Source organism: Brachionichthys hirsutus, chromosome 6, assembly GCF_040956055.1.
Source record: "Brachionichthys hirsutus isolate HB-005 chromosome 6, CSIRO-AGI_Bhir_v1, whole genome shotgun sequence".
NCBI classification, from domain to species: Eukaryota; Metazoa; Chordata; class Actinopteri; order Lophiiformes; family Brachionichthyidae; genus Brachionichthys; species Brachionichthys hirsutus.
Genome location: NC_090902.1, coordinates 2,480,644 through 2,501,160, shown reverse-complemented (window position 1 = coordinate 2,501,160; position 20,517 = coordinate 2,480,644). Strand labels below are relative to the sequence as shown.

Genomic DNA, 20,517 nt, shown 5'->3' with positions numbered 1-20,517 from the left:
TGATACAGAGAATTATAATAAACAGAGGAAATTAGAAACAAGACAGGCCTTTTGGGTCATGGCTAACACAAAGAGACATGCCAGCCAGGAGGAGTCAGTGTCCACTGAGTACACTGGAGATGGAAATGTATACAACTGAGAATTCACAGTCGGTGGTTCCCGGCTAAATCCCATTAGACTTGCTTACCTTTATGGGACACAAGCTGTCAAACAAACAAATGCCTTCTCACAATCAATCTGTGTTGCACATCGCAGCGCTCCCCATTTGAGCAAAACTCCACTTTTAGTCCAGGTGAAATGGACTGAAACATTTATACATAGGCTAATTCTAGATTGCAGCTCATTCTTGCATCTTGAAGGCAGGAGGGGGGGGGGGGGGGGGGTTTGGGATGACTTCATGTTAAATTCTCCTGAAGGAGCAGCGGGAGAGTTTCCTGTGTGGTCCTGCAAAAAAAAAAAAAGTTGTCCATTGCTTTTCACTGGAAGCGGAAGAATTAGGAAAGACATGACTCATGATTTCTCGGAATGTCCAACATAGGGATTTCACATTCATCGTTACGCCTGGCGACTCATCTCTGAAAAGGCGGCAGCGAGGTTTCACTAATAGTCACTCAGAGGAGAGGAGAGGATGCTCTTTAATGTGGACACGCTTTAACCAGTGACATCATTATGTTGTGTGGATACTTTAGTCTTGTTTAAATTTAACTTGTAATGAGTGTGGCATTATTGTGATGAAAGGGGCAACCCTGACTGCACTGTGGCTTTGAAACCAGAGCCCCCTGGTGGTGCCCCTCAGACCAGTAGTCACATTTTTGCCCCCCCTGCCACTCACCCCCAGATATTCATTTTAATGCCACCACCAACAATTTGTAAATGTAAATTTGTCAGAATTGTTCGATCTTTGAAATTACTTTTAATTGAAAAGTTGGTGACATCAGTTTGGAAGGATGTTTTTATTTTTATTTATTTTTTGCTCTTTGAAAATTCTGCTTCTCACCTCTGAGCAGAGAAGACAAAAAATAGGACTCCTCCTTCTTAACAACCGCCTGGCCAGATGCCTCCATAGTTAGCTCAGCATTGCTATAGCTAAACATCTGCTAATGGGGAAACCTCATTCCCTTACGCTGATCTTATTTAATGATGCGAGGGTCGGAGATGCCGCACTTCCTCCGTTCCTCCCTTGCCTACACTCCATGGTCTTCATCAAGGTTATCGAACCTGAATCTGAACCTGCTTTTAATTGAAGAACTTCTCATCGCTTTCGAATTGAGAGCAAACATGCCGGTTTAGCTTATGCGACTGTCCCTTTGTCAAAACCTTTGTTTCTGTCGTAATGATTTAAATCCTCCGAGCTCCAGCCATAGAAGAAAAAAAATGTGGTCTGCATGCCAGGTATAGAAGCACAATGAATCGGTTCAATCCACCCTGACGTATTTCTGGAATGGCGCTGGCTGTCCATCAGAATCCTGGCTCGGAGCCTGCTTTTTCTTTGGAGAAACACAAAAGGATCCTTGTGTTCAGTGGCGAGCCGCTTGACTGTAACACCGTAACCACGGCCTGTGACATAAATCATTAATCTCCACGCATATGGTGCTGATTAATTTGTCTATGCAAATGGAATGCCTTGTCAGTTTAACTTATACCGTGGGGATTTGGGCACAAAGGCCTCCCAAGTTGTTTGACACAAAGTGATGAATTCGATTTGGATTTGAAAATGTGAACCAAAAGCAGCCCGGTGGGGTGCTTACATTTATTTTATTTTCCCTGGAATAACAAAAGAATATAATTCCACAAAAAAGCAAAACACACACACACACACACAAAGTGAATAAAATGTTTTACCCCAAGAAAAATCCGGCGGAATGTGGTACTTTATTAGAAAATGAAAAATATGTCGCAAATTTGTTTGGGAAATTCTATTGAAAGAAGAAGAAAAGAATAAAGGTTTTACCCTTGTGAAGACAATCTATTGTATATAACCATTCACTCAAATTAAATTTATTCCATAAAACTTCTAGATTATGTTCATTTGCTCAAAAAACTGCGCTTGTCCGAAGCCCACGAGAAAGGAAACCAGGATCGTAGACACACCTGGGAGGTGAGCTCACGGAGAAATGTCTGGGAATGCATCCAGGAAGGTCTTCCGGAAGCCGCTGCCCCAACCCAGCGCTGGTGTTGAGTGCCGACCAGCGACCGGACCGATCCCTGGGACATGGAACGTCACCTCGCTGGCAGGAACGGATCATGGCTCACCTCTACACAAAGCCCTGGTTCTGGATTCCCGGAGAGGCTGGACTCCCTCCTTTACTGAGCTCTGCACGCATTTATTTGGTGCCTTAAAATCCGTCACACAAGAGGCCATTTCATTTAGTTGAAGTGTTTAGAATGATAATAAATGGAAAGAAGTCTGTAATATAAGTTCACATCTGATTTGGAAGGACAAGCTCATTTTCTCACACAAGAATCGGTCATCGTTGACTGATTTTTCTAAATGGTCTTAAAATCTGGAAATGCTTTTTAGAGATGTGGCCGTGGTGCTTTAATTGGACAATTCCCAAATGGACATTGCTTTGTTCAGCTCTTAATTTACCTACCTGGGACCATTTTAATCCCTCTATTCTCCTTTTTTTTTTTGGTCCTGATTGAATTGAACGTTAAAGATGCTCAAAATACAGATTTTTATTTCCATATGAGGCAACCTGACCAATGCAATTCTGGAAATGCATTTGTAATTTTTCATTCCATTGCATTATCTTCAAATCAAATTACATTTTATTATTTCTTTATTTCCGCATTCGCACGTGAAAATAATCTGCTAAATTTAAAAAGGCGTAAATTATCAATGTAAGAGCGATTCTGTTCTAAAAGTAATAATAGAACAGAATTTATCACAATCACTTACGGAGCATTTAAATATGTTATCCCTTAAATGCATCCTTTATCATCCAGACATGCAGTGTTCACTACTCCATCCATCTGTCGATAAAAGCCACACCGACGTGACCATAAATCGTGAGACGTTTGCGTCCATCACGTGAAGGAGAGCGCTCATTCACGTCACGTCCCGTCGTTGAGCAGCAGCGTCTGTGGATGTCGGGGGGCTGTCCGTGGTGCTGATGGGAGGACCGACGCTGCGCTCCGGCTCCGTGCAGCCGCTACTGCGCATGTTGCATGACAGGTACACGCAAGCCTCCATCTTGAGCATCCCGAGCCGCGGCGAAAGGGCAGCAGCGCTTCAGACAGAATAACAAGTAAAGAAAAAGAAAAATTGGCAATTTGCCGAGATGTAACTTTTTTTTTTCTCCCCCCCCCCCCACTCCGCACTCCCCGTTCAACAAATTGCTTCGGCGAGGAGAGCGGCGATGGAACAGAAACCCAGCGACGGCTCTGGACGGCTCTGCTAACGAGGACGCGTTCGATCAGCTGTACGGGGGGGGGGGGGGGGGTCGAGTTCTCCAAGGAGCTGACGGGCGCTCCCGGGAGGTGAGTGGGAATGCGAAGGCGCGACGTGGGGGGTGAGATCGGAACGCGCGTTTACGTCAAATGTCATCGTATGACCGAGCGCATGTGTGTTGGCTTATCGCCCCCCCCCCCCCCCCCTGTCATGGTGGTCGTCGTTGTCGTCTCCTTTCCGCCCCGTTTGCGCCTTGTTTTTGTTCTTGCTTTTTGGTCAGAGCTCCGCTTCTTTGGCGAGTTTCCTCTCAGACTCGAGGCGCAGCCACAGGTTGCGTGCGCGCTGGTGGCGTGTCGGTTGTTTGCGTCGGTTGCCAATCGCTGTAGCACGTATTGATCACCAGGAGACAGGCCGGCTCTGGATTGAAAGCAATAAGATGAGGACATTGTTGCATTCCAGTAAAGAGGAAACATGGAACGCTTCATATGATGCTGCTGCTGATTCTCCTTTGGAAGCTTGGCCTCTATCCCAGCTGAGTTTGGGGGGGGGGGGGGGGGGGGGGTAGAAAGGGTTGGATTTGTACCCAGACTTCACATTCAGCTTCACCGAGTCACCATTTGCATTTGTCCCTCATTTACCTGAACATTTTCACCTTCTTATAATTATTATTATAGCCATAAAGCTGGATTTCTGTGGCCCATAATTTAAAAAAGGCACCACTTGAAGGGGGGGCAGACTTGCTTACGGACCGTTGACCCGTGGGCCTGATCATACGAGGCTGCTTGAGTCACCGCCTTCAGTTCGCCGTCAGTAATAAAACACAGCAAGGGCAAAGCGGGACAGCGTTGGCACGGGCGCCGCCAAGGTCAGTTCACGGACCCCTTTAGGAATACCTAGGTGTGAGTGAAGGGCGTGGTTTTCACAAAAGTATGCAATCTTATACAAAATAAGAAAGCTGTGCATGAATCCCATGGTGCACTGTAAAAAAAACAACCTTTTTACCCGGATGCTTCAAACTGCACACAAGCATTACAACTCTCTCCATTCCTGTTCTGATCCATGCCGGTTGTCTGTTTGTAAAACTCCACTTGAGCCGAGAAACGCATTTAAACCATCAGGATGAATTTATGAGACAAACGGAAGCGCCTGGGCGGAAGAAACGTCGCCGTCTGTGTTCAGCGGGCCGAGTTGGGTCTTTGGGTTCGCTCTGTAGTTCTGCCGTGCAATAATTCCTCCAGTTTGATGCCATCCTCCCAGCTGGATGGTCACAGACGGAAGCTTCAGGCAGAGAAACGCCAGAGGAAAGACCGGAATAGCGAGAAGAGGTTTCCCAGAAATGTAGGTGGATGCCGAGTTAAATATCACTCATCAATCACCGCCGGTGTTTTGGCCTGATACCCGTGGGTCACGCCGGACTTGCCCCCCCCCGAGATGTTTCCTCAGAGACAAACGACTCTGAATGGAGTGCTGGAAGCAGCTTCCAGTGGAGGAGATGATGATCAATGTGCACAGAGCAGCCGGAGAGTCACTGGGCCGTGGCGGCGGGGAAGAGAACAATGGCGCCGCCGTCTAGACGATATGTGACTGTGATGGGGAAGAGGCTGGGCAATAATAGCTCATCCTTTCCCAGATGGGAAATGAATCGTCCAATGACTGCCACCTGATTAATGGCTCCCATTAAGGAATGTGAAAATACACTTATTTTGTGTAGCAATGTGGATTTAAATGTGCGTCGCTCCTCTGCATGCTCTTGGCGGAGGTAGAGGTCATTCCAAGTGCTGTTTGTTTCAGCCTGCTAGAGGTCGACTGTATTATTCAGCCGCATTATACGCCGCTGATTGGATTCAGGCTTGAACTTGCACTGCTTGATTAAACCCGCGTCGGATTGATTAATTTACATGTCAGACAATCGCCGCACGTGAAATAAATGCAGAGGGACAAAGTCACAAAGTTCACCAGATTGATAAAAGTCGTGTCACCGGGAAATGAGATTCTGTTATCATGTGGTGAGAAAAGCATCTCTCTCAGGTTACCGATTTTCATTTCCCTCCACAGATGCGACTCAGAATGAGCGGCAAGAAGCTCGGAATCGTCCTCCTGGTCCTCTTTCTTTGTCTAGAGGGAGGATCTGCCAAAGACAAGGGAACAAAGAGGGGAAAGAAAAAAGGGAAGCAGGTCTACTGTCCATCGTGAGTATGGGAGAAGTCCACGGCGTGCTAACGGGAGGCGCTGCCTTTCTACTACCCAGTGTGTTGCTGCTAAATTCACCTTGTCTGAATTTGAATCTGAATCACGATGTGCCCCAAAGATTTAACTGGACTACTCTCAAAAAATGACCTGATTTTAAGGTGAAATCATTTATTTGTTGTTTGTTTTGCAAGACACAGATTAGACCTGACTTTTATTCACTCTGAAAAACAACGTAAACATTTCCTTAAAGCATCAGAGTGTTTCTTTCCTTCTTTCTTTCGTGGGAGGAAGCCAGAAAACCCACGCAGACACGGGGAGAACATACAAACTCATCTCAGAAAGCCCCCCCGAGTTGGATTCGAACCTCTGACCTCCTTCCTCTGGGGGCAACTGCACCACCGTTCTGCCTACGTTGAATGCAACTGCAAAATAATTCTAAATAGCAGCTTATTTCTTTTTGCATTTATTTTTACAGTGGATTGTCTTTCTGCGGTGAAGAGCTGCACCCCCCACGTCCTTAAATGGTCAAAGAAGAAGAAGAAAGAAACAGCGAAACTTCCTGAAATGAGAGAGCGTTTGATGTAGCCCTGTATTGGCGCGCGTGAGCTTTATGACATATTTGGTGCTAAGTGCTGCAGATGCTTCAGTGCATCGAGGGGAGCACTTGGTTCCAGTTTAGCCGTTGTGCTTGAGGTTGTCAGAAGAGTCTGTTAAACGACAGAGAGAGAGGGAGTGTGGGGTGGGGTGGGGTGGGGGGGGTTCGTGGATGGGAATTATGTTTTTCACTTTGATCAGAGGAACAGCAAAACATACACAAACTGAGCGGCATTCCTGCAGAGCACTTTAACTCTTCTCAGCGCATGATAAGGTTTATATAATGATATGCAAAGTGCTCGGAGAAGGGGAAATTCTTTGCCACCCACAAGGAGGCTTTCTTCTTCTCTTTCCTTTCCTGCCAGAGCCTGTTCTCCCCTTTCACTCACCTTGTGCCGTCGTTTTTACAGTCAGTCTCAGAAAATAAATACGTTTGGCGGACAATCTTTGAACGTCAACACACGCCGCAGCGGTGATTTCCAGTAGACTAATGTTTGTCTCCTGCTATACGAATTCTTTTTTTTTCTTTTTTTTTTGTGGGGAAAATGTTGCCTCAGGTTAAAATACAGACGACTGAACACAGAAAATTAGTTCTAATTGTTTACAGTTCAAATGAAATTTGGTTAGATGATGATTTCACCGTTTGATGAAAGACGCTTTGTTTGTGCATCAAATCAGATCTCTTGACACAATCTGGTCTCACCTTTCCATGTTATTTTAATGTGTTGTTGCCGTGCAAGCAGTGTTAGATGCTATCTGGATATCTGGAATGGATCTGGATACATTCCAGATATCCATTCTAAAGTTGGAAAAACAAATTGAGAATAACGGAACAGAAAAAAATAAATATTTACTTGCTAATTTGCTACCGGCCAGCACAGTGGCGCAGTGTTAGCGCTGTTGCAGGTTCAAATCCAACTTGGGGCCTTTCTGTGAGGAGTTTGGACGTCCTCCCCGTGTCTGCGTGGGGCTCGCTCCGCCTTCCCTCCACCGCCAAGAAACATGCATCTTCGGTAAACTGGCTAAGCTAAATTGTGTGAGCGTGTGCATGAATGATTGTCTGCCTATGTGTGGCCCTGCGATGAACTGGCGTCATGTCTAGGATGGACCTCGCCTCTCGGCTCCAGCATGACCCGCGACCCGATTACGGATAAAGCGGTAAGGAAACTGGGTGGATGGATGTCTGACAATACTAAATAATCCTGGGAGCTTATTTTCATCCTGAGCGGGTAGCTCTCTCTGTTACAGTTCAATCAAAAGCGTACAGAGCACGGAGCCGGGTGAGCCCCGCAGCCGTGCTATTCATTCGCCGGGAATTTGACCTGCTGGTGTAATCGTGCCAAAGTTTCCCTCTCCGTCTCCTTTGTTTACAGACAGCTGTCATCCGAGGATCTGGCTAGAGTCCCTGCAAATTCAACCAGTAACATCTTGAACAGGTTACTGATCACCTATGATCCCAGAATAAGGCCCAACTTCAAAGGTAATTCCCTTATCCTCTTCATCTGTTTCTGCCTATTTGTAATTGACATTTCTGCAGCAAATGCTAGCCATGCTAATTTAAGGAATGAGTCTTCTTCGGCTCTGTAGCTCCACATTTATCCTGTAAAGCCGGCCCAGGATAGAGCCCAGAGACATTAAAGAAAATAAATGATGTGTCGTGGATGAGCCTGCAAAATATCCATCTATCCATCCATCCTTGCCGTGGACTACCGATTTATCTTGTCTTAGTGTCCAATGTGGCGCCGTAGGGAGAGCAAGGCCTCAGACCCGAAAAAGACAGAGAATCTAGAAAAGCACTCAGAGAGCACAGACCTCCGCCAAGCAGCTCATTCCCCTCATAATTGGATTTACACTGTCCACATGGTGATCTGGATCATCATCAAAATGTTCTTAATTGTTCTTGGTATCTTTATACACCAACCACGAAAAGTCAAAGTGAATCAGAGTTGATGTGAGTTTTTAACTGATTTCTGAATAAATGGGCTTTTAATGTTAAAATGTAATATTTTTTTCCTCAAGTCATTCTGGATCTGATCCAGATGAAATTCGGTCGTGAGTTAGAGGCCCCCACCCTACATGACTGTGTCAAATTCCATAAACATCGGTCAATAATCAACCGAGATACTGAGGAACTCATTTTGAAGCCAAAAATCTCAAGCTGCTCCAGAATCAGAAGGATCTATTCTGGATTGTCACCAAAATGTAATCATCTGTTCCTGGTAACATTCCCAACATTTCCTGGGAATTCTCAGCAAGATCCGTCCGTAACCTTTTGAGTTATCTTGCTAACGGACGGACACACAAACGGCAGCAATCTCATAACCCCCTCCTCGGCGGGGGTAATAACACTAAATTGATCAGCCTCCTCCGTATCTGCTTGACGGTCCTCAGGTAGATCATTGGTTTCCATCCTCTGGCATTTGGCGGCTGAATCTATGACTCACTGCTTGATGTTTGCTGAGCTCCAAAAGCCTGTGACTAATCCAACGGCTCAACATCGGCTCCTGATTCCAGCTCCTCGTCCTTTAACGCCCATGCCATAAACTCCCAAATTACATCCTAAACTGCGCTTGGTACACGAGGCTGCCCCCGGCCTGTAAAACCGGCGAGCAGATTTTACAGCCCAATGCAGCCGACGTCGAAAAGCCATTCTTGAAAACGAGTCGGTTTGCTCGGTTGCATTAAAGCACAGAAGGTATGCATATTAATTTAGCATTTCTATTTTGAGAGAATTCACCGTGGTGACAATCCCGACCTCAAAGGAAGCCATTTATTGGGAGCCCAGTGAGCAGTCGGCATTCATTATGGGCTTTATTAGTTTGTGCGAGAGCCACAGTGGAGAGAGGTTTCAGTCGATGTGTTTACAGCTTACAGCTTAGCAGGGGACGGGAGGGCAATTTTTATAGCTCGGAAAAAATGCTTCGCAAATCCTCATCAGTCGCACAACTTAATCACCAAATAATGCTGACACTTAGTGGAACACGACCACAGCGGTGCATCCTCCTCCTCGGCTTCATCGCGTCTTTGTTTCTCTTTCTAAATCCAGGCATTCCAGTGGAAGACAAAGTGAATATTTTCATCAACAGTTTTGGCTCCATACAAGAAACGACAATGGTAGGAATTCACTTCATTCCGAATTCCACCTCGTGGTATTGATAATCAACACGTTCGCCAATTAGGGGGGGGGGGGGGCAGTGGATCACAGCAGAAAGCTGCTGACAACCCATAAGGGATGGAAGAATGCATGAGCGCGTGTTCTAGGGGGAATCAGAACATTTAGCAGTGACTCATTATGAACACTCGTGTCTCATGCCTCGTTAATCTGAGGGTTTGATTGCCGTTAGAAGGATTAAACTCAAGGACGGCATGACTTAATCACTCAAGTTAAAGGTCACATATTATACCCTTTTTCCACAAGTTAACGCAGTTCCAAGACACTTATATGAAATATCTGTGACAGCCTTTGGTCAAAATAGCAAACAGATGCTGCAGGACAGCGTCCGTCGTTTCTGTCTCAAACAGCTCCGTCAGAAACGGCTCTGAGGATGAAACCGAAACAGCTGAGCTAACATCCATTTGTGAATCCCAAATACAAAACCAAACATGTGAGTGAGAACAAAGGATTTCAACCCACAACCCTCCTGCACGTATACAGCATCTCAGTCCAGCACGGTGATAAATGCTCTCCTACTTCAGCGCATGAGGAATGACACTCCGAGCAAAGGCTCGGATCCGATGTCTTGGAATTTGAGCTTCATGGAAATGTACTCTGGAAATATTTCTTTTGGCCGCAGAACAGAGAGTGTTCCGTTATAAAATTGTCCCGCGGAGCGCTTCACACCAGAACCAATTACAGATCACTTAGGCTGAATCATGTTGAAAGAGGACAAAGAAAAATGCTTTAAAGTCACAGAACACACGTGGCATTGGGAGGGAAGTTAGAATAAGGGAGGGCACAAAGAAGAGACAAGAGAAAATGAGAAAACAGATCAAAAGAAGGCAGCGGAGATCAGACAGCAGAGGGTGAAAGAGAAATGGCCAAGAATGAAAGACGAGATGTTGAAGGAGCGGAGGACGATGAGAGGAAGTAAAGAGATGAGAGGAACGAAGATGCAAAATGAAAAAAATCTGTCTTCTCCATTGCCCCCCCCCCCCCCCCCCGGGCGGGGAATGAAAATCTGTCAGGAAAAAGAAGTAAGGTATAGGATCACAACAAACCCAGGAGAAGACAAAAGAGACAACTGGTCACCCCTCTCCCCCCCTCAATCCATCACTCTGGGGGGGTATCTGCTGCTTCAGGAAACCCTCTTTTATGATTTCCAGCTCCCTCTGACCGAACACAAGCTTTACGATGGCATCCGTCAGAAGGAAAGATGACAGATACAACTGTAGTCGCATGAAGCTTTGCCTTTTTTTGCAACCGGTTTTGTCGTGTCTCTCCCGAATCAAAAGAAAGCAACACCGGCAGCTTTGCAGAGAGGAGGAGCTTCGTTTCTTTGTCTGGTTTCCATAAACGTAAAGGTGTAAGACTCGGCACAGGAAGAGCCAGCTGCTGCTACCCTGAGCACCGGTAGGGCATGGGATCCCAAGATTAGGCTGTACAGAAAAGACAGCCTGCTTTTCAAGAGGAGATGCTAACGGTTTAGCCACTGCGCTGCCGCCGAAAAATGTTTGCTGGAAAATAAAGCACTTTCTCGGCTCATTACGGGCCGTGCTTCCGATTTGAACAAAAGGAAAGGCCTTCGGCTCATTGTGTTCCCATAAACATGACATCATGTTTAATAATGAAACAGCGGCGCGCACGAAGCGATGACACGCGTTGTCTCTCAGCAGGCTTTACAGGAGCTGGAAATAAAGAGATATGATGTTGTGAAAATAAAGGGAACAATGAAGGGATGAAAGCTGGAAATTACTTTCTTAACCACCACCACACACACACACACACACACACACACACACGTACAGCTCGCTTTTTGATGTCTTTACTTGACATGTCATCAGTCTTCACGCTCAACATTAATTGTCCTTCCTAAGCACCTGGTCCCAACGGCTTGAGGCCATGAAAGCAGACAAGAAAACATCCGAAAGCCTTGCTTCCCATCAACTGGAAGGCAAACATTTCACTAATGGGCTCCCTAACGAGGCGCTTGCCGTGTCAAACGTCACTGTAAATGTAGGAAATGCTTCCTGTTGATGAGATAAATGTAAAATAAGCGTTATGCAGTTTTTCCCCTCGTGATGGTCTTTGTCCACGCGGCCGACAGGATTACAGGGTCAACATCTTCCTGCGGCAGCGATGGAACGATCCCAGGCTGAAGCTGCCGCAGGACTTCAAGTCCGATTCCCTGACCGTCGATCCCAAGATGTTCAAATGTCTCTGGAAGCCTGACCTGTTCTTCGCCAACGAGAAGAGCGCCAACTTCCACGACGTCACCCAGGAGAACATCCTCCTCTTCATTTTCCGGAACGGAGACGTCCTCATCAGCATGAGGTCGTTCATTTATTTAAGTTACAATTGTTTTTTATATTTATATTTTAAATTGTACTTTGGTGGCAAGAAGGTAGCCGGTTTGAATCCCATATCTACAGAGTTTGCATGTTCTCCCGTGTCCTTGTTGGTTTTCTCCGGGTTCTCCGGTTTCCTCCCACCTCCAAAAACATGCAATTTAGGTGGAATGATCGATAATTGAGAAAAGTTATTAGTGTGTGTGTGAGTGGTTGTCTGGCGACACATTCGGAGTGTACCTATGGCCTCTCGAGCATCGCAAGCTGGGATTGGCTCCAGCAACACCCGTGACCCGGATGGATGGATGGAAATTGTACACACCGTAATTTTTCTTTTGGGAATCATGGAATTATTCTAGGAAAAATGATTTAAGCTAATTCCAATTATACGAATAAGCATCAATCTCCTAATATTAATGATAAAAAGTGTTATAAATGTTGGCTACAGGTAGTGTGTGAGTATAATCAGATGTAAGGGCATGATAAAAACCACCTGAAACGCTCCCCTCAGGTTGTCCGTCACCCTTTCTTGTCCGCTGGATCTGACGTTGTTCCCGATGGACACACAGAGGTGTAAAATGCAACTTGAAAGCTGTGAGTAAAATAAGAATCTCCCCTCAAACCACCTCGTCAGCGCTAAATAATTGATCCTTTTTGATTTATAGTCTGCGCTGTGACGCCCGAATTTACTTTAGACTTGAAAAATCATTAGAGAGAGAGAAAGAAATATATATACCAGTACTGTATATATCATCTCTTGTATTACGCTCATTTTCAACAACTTATTTCAATTGATGGTTTTTTGTTTTTACTGTGGAGTCGGGAACATGTTTCTTGTTTTTCTAATGTGGTTTCTGTGACGTTGCTTAACTTGCAAACATCTGCATTTAACAGTGCTGTGTGTTTAAATGTGCATTTGCGGACTCGCTGATGGCCTCTTGCCATTGAGAGCATCCATATGGGCAGCGGAACGTCTCATTTGATGCAAACGTTTCCGTGCAGTCGGCTACACCACAGACGATCTGCAGTTTATGTGGCAGACAGGAGACCCGGTGCAGATGGATGAAATCGCTCTGCCGCAGTTTGACATCAGACAAGAAGACATTGACTACGGGAACTGCACCAAATTCTACTCAGGAACAGGTGAGACCTTGTCGTGAGTCTGCTGTGTTTCTGCGATTGAGTTATAATCTGACCACATTTTATAATCCAATCGTAAAAACAAAAACAATCACACACATAACCAGTGTAGACGCTTTGAACTAGACACAATGCATGCTCAGTGTTTGTTGTTGTTCATTAAGCAGCCGATTTATGCATAGGAATGCACAGCAGTCCAGGTTGCTAGTGGTTGCCATGGAGACAAATTGCTCCACAGCGGATGTGATGTTCTCCAAATTATGAAGTGCTGTTGTTTGCCAAACCAGAAACCTCCAATTCGCTGCAAATAATAAACTCCTTCTTCACGTCCTTTCTTTTTTTTTTAGCAGCTGCAAAGGCTTTCAACTTAACGAGGTTTTCGACTCCGTTCATCTTTGGGCTTCGCTTTCATCCATTCATTTATTATTCCCTGTGAAATGAGGAGTTCTTGCTCAAAGCCGTCTGACTTTAAATTTAGACGACAGACGAGCATCGTCTCCCGTTAGCCCGCCCTCGTTATTGTTATTAACTTGGTGAAAAGGATCTTTGCGTTCATCTCACTGATTTCACTTTGCGAGGCGAGATATCTTTAAGATGCACTTGATTGATAAATTACATCTCTTCGGGTCAAGACCCAGACAGCGGCGAGCTTCGGAAACATCTTCTTCGGAGACCGATTGAAAAGTTGTGTGACGAGAGAGAGAGATCAATATAACATAAATCCTCCTGCTGTCATTTGTTCGAAGAAATGAAATGTAACACTTCAATAGTCAACATCATTGCTCAGATGAACTGCAGATAATTGTGCCCTGCAGAGATACGCAGCCTTTCACCGAGGTGTTTATGCTGTCTTGGGATCACAAAGGCGACGGAAATCACATTAATTGATGAGCGATTCAGGTGTGGAGATTTTTAATGCGTCTCACAGCTGTGTTAACTGTCAGCTCCTCCTCCACACATACTGAAGTTGCCAGAACGCATATGAGATCACATCAAAGCCTAAAGAGCAGAGACAATAAGATCCTTTGACTTGTCTTAGCAGGAAAACCACAGGTGTGTAATTAGTAATTATGCTTGATTCCCTTTCATATTTGGCGCGTGAATGATTTGATGATCCCATCTATCATCGGGCTGGGAGGGAACATTGTGACCTCAGAGTTCCAGCGCTAGAAGCTGTGATGGCTACGGTGACTCGCCGCTTGCAGAGTTTGTTGGCTGATCCTGGTCCGCAGCGGTTGGACGGCCAACGCTGGTTGATGCATCTGAAAAGGACACGTTTGAGCTGTTGATTTGGCCTTCAAGTCCCCCCCCCCCCCCTCCCCAGATCTCCGTTGCTAACGTTTTGACGTCAGACTCTTCAGCACGTCTTCAGAGGTCTTGCCAAGGCCATGCCTCGCTGACTCAGAGCTGATTTGGCAGTGGAAGTGGACCTGCAGACAACATTGGTTTGTTGCAGTGTTTTTGTCGACCAGCGTGGAGCACAAAGCGACATCTGCAGTAAAATGGAACGTTTCTATCCGCCAGCAGAGCTGGTGTGACCTCAGAGAGCTCACTGCCGGCAATGAGTCAGCCGCTTTAATGGGTCGCCATGGCAACCCGGCCAGACACAAAGATCGCCTCTGTGTACAACTGGTTCGAGCCACAGGCAGCCTTTATGTGCCGTGTCAAGCTCACCCAGAGATCCCTTGTTAAGTATTACTTCAGCCACTCCGGCATCGCTGCTGTGGGAAGTCTCACGTGGACCGCTGCGTATTTCACGGCGATTCAAAGCCAACAATTGAGCGCCGTATCTCCAGGAGACATCGATCGGTTCCAATTGATCGTGTATGAATGGAAACGAACGCGGTGCTGTTAGAAATAACAATCGTCCGAACATGCTCCTGGGCCCTTGAGCAGGGCTCCGCTTTAACAACGTTTGCCGAAATGACGTTTAAGTCTTTCTCTCCATTGGCGTTTTCAATTTCTTCTCTTGTGCTTTTGCTATTGCTAGCGTGGAACGCAGCTGTGCTTCGCTTTGTGTCGAACAAAAATAGGCGGCAAATCCCGAACTCGACGAAACAACCCTCCACCCCCACCTCCTCTCTTTCCCTTTAAAAGTCTAATCAAGATTTAATAGATGAAGTCACCTGCTCTTTGTGAATTCTGGGGCATCATCCTCTCCCGTTCGCATCTCTCGGTCCTGAATTGCCGACGCTGCCGTCGCCGCATTCATGTCGCGTTGTTCACACTTGCAATTACAAGCAACAGGAAGTTGTCTACTCGAGTACCTCGTAATTCGGAGTCAAACGTGACGGTTTCTCCGACTCGGCGAAAATAACAACACTCCAAGATGAATTCACCGTGAAGCCAGTTAATTTAAAAAGAGCACCGTGCTTGTATCAGGTTTCATTTCAGCATGAATCCAGCTGCTAAACTGGAACACAATAACTGATGCCCGCCGTTCTTCATGCCTGACACTTGTTTATGTTCTGCCAATTAAATGATTGTTATCAAATCCCAGCGTTGCCTCCGTTGTCATTCAGGGTACTACACTTGCGTGGAGGTCATCTTCACCCTGCGGCGACAGGTTGGTTTCTACATGATGGGTGTCTACGCCCCCACGCTGCTCATCGTCGTCCTCTCCTGGCTGTCCTTCTGGATCAACCCGGACGCAAGCGCCGCCAGGGTCCCTTTGGGTACAGATGATTTCATCAATTCCACCATCTTTTACCAATAATCATGATATGAAATGGTGCCAATGTGGTTACATATAAAGACAGGGATTTGACTCCAGATTACACCGTCGGATGTTTCCAGTCGGCTGCGTCGGTTTGTCAGCAGAACAGGAACACCTGCCGGGCTGGTTTTTGATTGCAGTGTGATCCTTTTAAACTTTACCAGAAGGAGTCGGATTACGGCCTACGGTATAAAATGGGCGTATCAGTTCTCCATATTTGTTGAAAAATGTCGGGGGAAGAAAACGACGGCGGCCTCCATTTGTTCCTACTCAGTGTGATTTCGTCCTGCCTGCCTTTCCCAGACACGCAGGTTAGCGCTGCATGGGCCGAACTAACGCACACCATTAACAATTTTAGACGCAGTGTGTTTCTGGAAGAAGGTCCATCCCACTTCTTAGCCCCCCCCCCCCCCCCCCCCCCCCCCCCACACACACACACACACACACTCCATAATCCAACCTGTGTCCAATATGTCGCCGTCCCATCCAGCATCACGCCGGCGCCTCTGTGTGTGCACGGGCTGCACGGATAAGAAACTCCATTGTTACCCCTCTCCAGTCATCCTGCCTCCTTTCCTCCGTCCTCCCTCCAGTTGTTTATCTCCACTTTCATCCCATCATCACTCCAACTCCTGGCGGAGGCCTCCTCTGGCTTCTCTCTAAATGGGATCGGTGCAGGTCAGTCGACACCCAGGTGCGGGACTATACTCTAAGGCATCGCTCCACGCAGGTGTTTTTCTGTCTAACACTTGGTTTCCAGTCAGGATGGATCAGGTTGATTAAAAATCTTGAACCCTTTACAATGATGAGCGACCATAATGAGGCGCGGAGGCTAAATCTATCAAGTCATTTATTATCCCTCGAAAGCCGCGTCATGATACAGAAAAAGGGGAGTGAAAACCTTAATTTGTTATTTTAATACCCTCAAAAGAGTTGTTGTAATTACTGCTGCAGCCCGAAAGGGAATATCTAACCTGTATTGCTGCACGCTATTACGGCTTAAGAAATGAAAATGAAATATAATTACTATAATTAGAGACCGTCTGAACTCTTTGAAATGTCCAAATGCAGGAGGTTAAAGAACGGCCATGGGTTTACTTAATTCCGTGCTCATGTGAGTTTATTTTTCATAAAATAATAATTATTTTTTTCCCATGTCTTTTGTCATTTGAAGAGAAAAATATTCTCCTTCCCAGGAGTACGTGCAGTGAATCCGTTTTCAGAACATGTAGGCATTGATGTAGACCCTGAACGCCTCCTGATGCTTTAAACAGAAAAGTACAACCTTGATTCTGGAAGGATTTTAATCCTGAACTCCTGTAGTAGTAGAAACAAACAAAAAATACAAGGATGAAATCACAGGGATTCTAAAAGGTAAATTTGATTTTTTTTAGCATCCCCTGATTTAGCCGCTTGTCTCCCCCGCCTGTCCAGGAATCCTCTCCGTGCTATCCCTGTCCTCTGAATGCACCTCCTTGGCTTCGGAGCTGCCGAAAGTGTCGTACGTCAAGGCCATCGACATCTGGCTCATTGCTTGCCTGCTGTTTGGCTTCGCCTCGCTGGTGGAGTACGCCGTGGTTCAAGTGATGCTGAACAGCCCGAAGCGTATTGAGGCAGAGAAGGCCAAAATAGCATCCAAGGAGAAGGCTGCCGGAAAGGGCCCCGCCGCCAGGAACAACACCGTCAACGGGACCGGGGGGACGCCGCTTCACGTCAGCACTTTGCATGTCAGTGGAGCTGCTTGCGTGACTTGTGTTGTTTTTTATTTCATAGCCTTCTCTTATCTGACTCCAGGGTTGTCGGTCATTTGAACCCGATTTTAAATTTGTCTTTGGGAGGAATTCAATGAGGGATTTGTTCAGAATTTGAGGAGGAACAATCTTGTTTTTTCTTTTTGGCAATGCAGTTTGATCAATCCCTGAAGAACAGTAAGCAGCAATTGCTGAAATTGATCTTCGGGTTGCCAAGAAAATGAGCCCCGGATCTATTTCTGGCTTATTTAAGCAAGATAGATGCTGATTTGGCTGATTCGGTTGAATTCCAGGTGATTGTTGGTGCTCTAGCTTCTCTGCATTTAGAACATGAATCTGCACATTTGTGAGTGGGCGATTCCTGCTGCATTCACGCCTCTGTTTTCCTCCGAGCTTGGTAAAATCATGCCTCAGGTTTCACATACAAGTCTGACTCATCTCGTGTTGCAGTGACTCGTGTCTCTACTCTGTCTAGCTCTCTTTACCAATCTGTATCACTGTTTATCTCCTTCTAATGTATCGCTCTTTATCTGTCTCTCTTTACATATCTATGTATCATCCATCTATCTATAACGATCTATCTATGTCTCTCTATCTACCGTCTATGTCGTTCTACCTATCTGTATATAATTATATCTATTGATCTCTCTCTCTCTACCTATCTCTGTCTCTGTCTATCTCTTTATCTCTCTCTCTGTCTTTCTCTGCCTATCGCTCTACTTGTCTCTACCTGTCGCCGTTTCTTTTCTCTCTCGATCTCTCTCTACCTCTAGAAAGATGGATGCACTTTTTAATATTTATCGTATATTTCCAGCTTCAAAGTATATAAATTATGTCTCCGAGGGGTTAATCATACACTGCGATGATGGAGTGATGGGCTTTTTATTTCTGGGGCTTTTGTGCGAGTGCACTTTGTGCGCTTTTTTGTGTCTGATTCACAAGAAGCTTCAGTAAGACGGCACAGTGACAAAAACACGTATTCCAGATCCAACAGCCTCGGGCGCAGAGATCAAGCCTCAGCAGCTACAATGGAAATCCAGTCATTAAATCTCCTGTTGTCTCAAACGCACCGAGGTAGAAACAGTCAGTTCCAGTCCTGCGCTCACGTGCACGTCAGGTTTCTCACTATGTGGAACGTGTTTGCCAATTGTGCATCTAATTGAAATTAATTTACCTCTGGGTTTGTCCGGACCACGTTACGTTTTAGAGGATTACATTATTCCATTGAGGTTTAATGGGTTTTCTTGTCGAAACAAAATCACAAATAATGAAGCTTTAATGAGCTTAATGACTTTAGTGAGTAAGCATCCATAGTCTGATTAGATCCTGTTCACCCACAGGCCTTCAGGGGAATTGATGAAAGGGATTTTTTCTTTTTTTTTTGGGGGGGGGGTGACATTAAGCTGCATCCTTGTGCTGATTCTTATAAACACTGCTTGTCCAATCAGTGTGAAGGACCATGCTACCATGCTAGAGAGAGCAGTGTAAAACTCATTTGTGGCTTTGAAGGATTGCCTTTATTTCTATTGAAATAATCCAAGTTTTCTTGTGTCTGCATGACTTCTGTCTACAGTTTAGGACCAAACAGTTTTCGTTTGGTCTTTTTACAACAATTAAATTCTTTTTACAACAATAGCACTTTTGTAACAAACCTCTTCAAAGAGGAGCACACCATTCTAAAGTATCAAGAAAAGATCCGGTCCAATTTGTTCTAACCCTTGACCCTACCTGGAAAATCATCTTGACCTCCTGCCTCTATCCTTTTAGAAAAGCAGCAGTTTTACTTGAAGTAAAGTTCTCAAACTCTTTCCTGTTGGACAGAGTGAAAAACAGATCAGGGGCAGGGGGGAGAGCGAGAGAGAGAAAGGGGACAAAAGTATACGGACAAGGGTTTCATTTTGCCCTGATCGAGACCTGTTTAGTGTAGCTCCACACCTCAGTATTCCCAGTCGGTGTTCCCATGTTGGTGTGCTTAGGGGGTCGTCAGTGGTGCTTTTAAACTATCCTCTTTGCTTTCTGCAGAATTTGCACATGCATTTTGAAATGAGAAGCGTCAGGATCCACTAATGCATTCTGCTTTTCCTCGCGTTTCTCTTCACACAGGTGGCAGAGACCCGTTGCAAGAAGGTTTGCACCTCTAAATCAGACCTGAGGACCAATGACTTCAGCATCGTGGGCTCGCTCCCTCGAGACTTTGAGCTGTCGAACTTTGACTGCTACGGGAAGGCAATCAATATCGGCATCGGTGGCGGAAAATCCCAGTCAAAGATGGGCAAGAAACCCCCTCCTCCGAAACCGGTAATCCCCTCGGCTGCCAAAAGGGTTGACCTGTACGCCCGAGCCCTCTTCCCTTTCTCCTTCCTCTTCTTTAATGTGATTTACTGGTCCATATACTTGTAATTACCTTCAAATTATGTTGTGTAACCAACCCTCCTCTTTCCTCCCATGAGATCATTTTAGAAAGTATTACAGACAAAAAATATTTAAGATGGAGAAATATGACTCAGTCAAACAAGGAGACTACAGAGAATATAAAGCTTCATGGTATTATTGATATTCTATTTACCTCATCTAAAAATACCCAACCTTCGTCATTTCTACATTGGAGTGACTATAAATGAATCTTTATTTATCTAAACTGAATATTAAAGCATCTTGTATTGAAATACTTTATTTATTGTATTTATTGATGAATGAGGTGTGAACAAATTCCCACAAAAAAAAACAGATTGCAAGCAGAAGGTGCACAAATATATAAGTATAAAAGAGCGTTTGTAAATAGCAGTTTCAGTTTGTTTGTTTTTTAGCAGTCTTTCACCAAGCTTAATTCTTTAAAGCGTCTTAGTTAAGCTTCAATGCCAAGTGTACCATGGTAATGACCTTGCATGTTGAAAATGTGCATGTGTTCGAAGTTGAAGTCTAAATGTATAAATAAATGTAGCGTTTATTGAACATTTTATGTTCGTGATTTGCTCCCGAGGAGAAACGTGGATGTGTGAAAGGCCGTGTTCTTGTCCCCACTGCCACTTCTTTAAATATAACACCTCCCACCTGTGAAATGAGTAAACGGGTCACCAGTGAGCTGTAAGGCTTCCGCTATTATTTTCATTCAGATTAATATGCTTTTATTTCCATTGTTTACAGTCGAGTCTGGAGGATTTCCTCCGGAGCCCAAAGCGTTATCTTTGAATTTGCTCGAAGCACCGGAATCAGCAAATGTTGGACAT

The 20,517-nt window shown here is 45.3% G+C and overlaps 1 protein-coding gene across 1 annotated transcript; it reads left to right on the top strand.

Annotated features, from left to right (window-relative positions):
• The first annotated feature begins 5,461 nt into the window (after window positions 1-5,461).
• Window positions 5,462-19,690, top strand: glrbb (glycine receptor, beta b). Its single transcript, XM_068740212.1, has 9 exons — window positions 5,462-5,583; window positions 7,552-7,658; window positions 9,225-9,292; window positions 11,443-11,669; window positions 12,195-12,277; window positions 12,686-12,826; window positions 15,346-15,498; window positions 16,974-17,266; window positions 19,394-19,690. Exons 1-9 carry the CDS (start codon window positions 5,462-5,464, stop codon window positions 19,688-19,690), a joined length of 1,491 nt encoding a protein of 496 aa, XP_068596313.1.
• Window positions 19,691-20,517: the final 827 nt, after the last annotated feature.